A 2,639-nucleotide genomic window follows, 5' to 3' on the forward strand; every position below is an offset into this window, starting at 1 on the left:
GTGTGTGTGTGTGTGTGTGTGTGTGTGTATATATATATATATATAAAAATATTTTTTTTTTTTTTTTTTTTAAAGAAGGGCTCATGTTCCTGCAATGGTTGTGTGTACTGTTGTTGCAGTCGTGCTCATAGAGGAAGGACCGGTTTTATTGGCCCGCTGTTTTCAGAGGCTACAGGTCCGAACACGATAATTAATATTTCCAGGTTCGACCATGATCAAGTTTCTCTGTCGGTTTCTGGCTTGTCTGGGGCAGTTTTAACCCATCGTCTGTTTTAGGGACTGGCTCCAACCTGCTTTTTTTTTTTTTTTAATATATATATTTTTATAGTTGACCAATTGCATAATGTTCTGAATAAAAATGTAGAATAGATCCCATTCAGACTCTCCATTTGATCCCATCCAGGCTGTTCAAACATGAAGACAACAGCGCTGCTCACAAAGGACCATGTGATGTGCGGAGGGAAATAAGACAGAAACTTGAACACGATTTGTTTTTTACAGTTCTCTACTGGAGACCAGTGGTGCGTGTCTGGTGTGACCACAGGTCCTGACTCAACTCTGTCTCTCTCTCTTTCTGAGTGCGTGCGCGAGTGTGGAGAGACCGCGCCTTGCAAATCTGCACAAACAGTGCAGCCCTGAAACAGGAAAGGTGACATTTTTGAGTAACAACTGGCGAGATACAACTCCAGACTGTACTGTCTGTACCTGTCCTGTGTGTTAGCCAGGGCAGGTGATCCAGCATCAAGGTGTGCCCATGACCGCATTGAGCAATACTGACCCCTCCTCCTCCTACCTGGCCTGAGCTGGAAGCCTTTCTTAACAAACAGCCAAAGTTCACTTTACAGGTTCGGTTGAAGTTGTGTCCACTGTCTGCACCTGTCTGCAGCATTTCAAAGCGCTCCCTGCTTAACCACATGTACAGTTTGACAGGTTGTTGAATGAGATGAGCTGTCCTGTACATATTTGTGAGCACACAAAAAACATAGGGGCTGTTCTTATCTCAAACACCTTCAGTCTTTTTTTTATTTTTTTTATTGCAATCTATTTCCTGTTGAGAAACTCCTGCTGCTTGTGTTAGATGGGGCACGTTGTAATTGTGAGTAAAAACTGAAAGCTTTGGTTCTTTTTGTAAATTAATAACTTCACTTGTCAGCACATAGTGATCGTCACATTGATCTGAGGCTGAGGTGGACAGTTGGGCTCCTCTCTCTGCGGCGGCCTCAGTCAGAGCGCGGATCTGTTTTGGGTCGGTTAAAGGAAGTGGTCAGTATTGGCTGAGCAGATTGGCCTCGTTGCATTCAGAGCTTACAACTGAAACTTGCACTTTCGATCACCGCGCCTGCTGTGCTGTTCCACTGAGGTCTAACAGCACTTTTGCCACTTTGGGTTGTCAGCTCATAAGCACATGGTCGCAAAAGAAGACATCCAAATTAACTGGGACTTTTGTTGTGGGTCAAAATATGTTGGTGTTGTCTGTATGTTCAGCCTTTTTTTTTTTTTTTTTGGAGAGAAAGTTGGACGTTAATGTCGAGGTTTAGTAAAGTGATGTGTGTAAAAGTGATAACTCTCTTTGGCTGCTAGTTAAAATGCTTGAGAGAAACCACTCTGCTATGGACCTGTTTCATAGACTCTGCCCACTATCTCTATGTGAAAGATGATTACACCCGTCGGCTGCAGAAAGACAAGTGTGAAAGATACTGGATGAAATGGGAGAGTTTCAAGGAATCTATAGATTATTTTCCTGATCAAGTGTTTGGTTTATAAAATGTCAGAAGTGTAAAAGAAAAATGCCTGTCGAGTCCAAGGTGATGTCTTCAAATGTCTTGTTTTGTCTGACCAACAGGACGACTCACTTTACTGTCGTAGGAGACTAAGAAAACCAGATAATATTCACATTTATAAGCTGGAACCTGTGAATATTTCCTTGAAAATTTACTGAATTTATATTCTGTCTATTGACTAATCGCTTGTGGTTGCGACTTTGAAAAACATTTTTTAATACTAAGGGCTAACTGTGTTGAAATCCCTGTGCAATGAATTGTGCTTGTGTGTCCGTCCATGTTAATCAGTGTCTCTGTTAAATGTTAAAAGTAGGTAAAAAATAGTGTAATCTCTGTTGGTAATTGAACTTTCTCTCTTCCCTCTGCTGCCTGTCACGTTTGTCAGATGTCACTGACACGGCGAGTGGCACCACTTGCTCAGACGACCGGCCTGCTCCTGCTCCGCAGGTCCATGCTCCTGGCGAGGGTCGTGACCTATTGACCTGTGGCCAGTGCAGCCGGGCCTTCCCTCTCGCCCACATCCTGGCGTTCATCCAGCACAAACAGGGGGGCTGCCGCCCCCGAAACCAAGCCCCGAACGCCAATGCCACGCCTCCCTCACCTGCCAACCGGGCGCAGCAGCACATCGCCAACGCCGAGCTTGGGCTGGCCTTCATCGAGCTGAGGAGAGGGGGCAGATCCTGGGGGGAGGAGCCCGGCGTGAAGGTGAAGGTGAAGGCGGAGCATGGAAAAGCAGGTGAGTGCTTTAAGAAGACAAATAAATAGAAGGCAGGTTGCTAATTAGTGACTCTGTTTTTTGTTTTGTTTAATTTTTTTTTTCCAACCGCCCTCCTCTTCATTTAACAACTGCCCCCCCCC

General features: G+C 44.8%; 1 protein-coding gene across 1 annotated transcript in view; it reads left to right on the forward strand.

The window, feature by feature from the left end:
* Positions 1 to 2,135: 2,135 nt before the first annotated feature.
* znf296 (zinc finger protein 296) overlaps positions 2,136 to 2,639 on the forward strand; it is a gene marked incomplete at its 5' end in the record, with an annotated part of 7,609 nt that continues 7,105 nt past the window's right edge. Inside the window, one exon of the mRNA XM_031860959.1 lies at positions 2,136 to 2,517. Coding sequence (XP_031716819.1) covers positions 2,136 to 2,517 — 382 coding nt within the window. The remainder of the gene's footprint in view (positions 2,518 to 2,639) is intronic.

This window comes from Anarrhichthys ocellatus, unplaced genomic scaffold (genome assembly GCF_004355925.1).
Source record: "Anarrhichthys ocellatus isolate YVR2014 unplaced genomic scaffold, GSC_Weel_1.0 scaffold24, whole genome shotgun sequence".
Lineage (NCBI taxonomy): Eukaryota > Metazoa > Chordata > Actinopteri > Perciformes > Anarhichadidae > Anarrhichthys > Anarrhichthys ocellatus.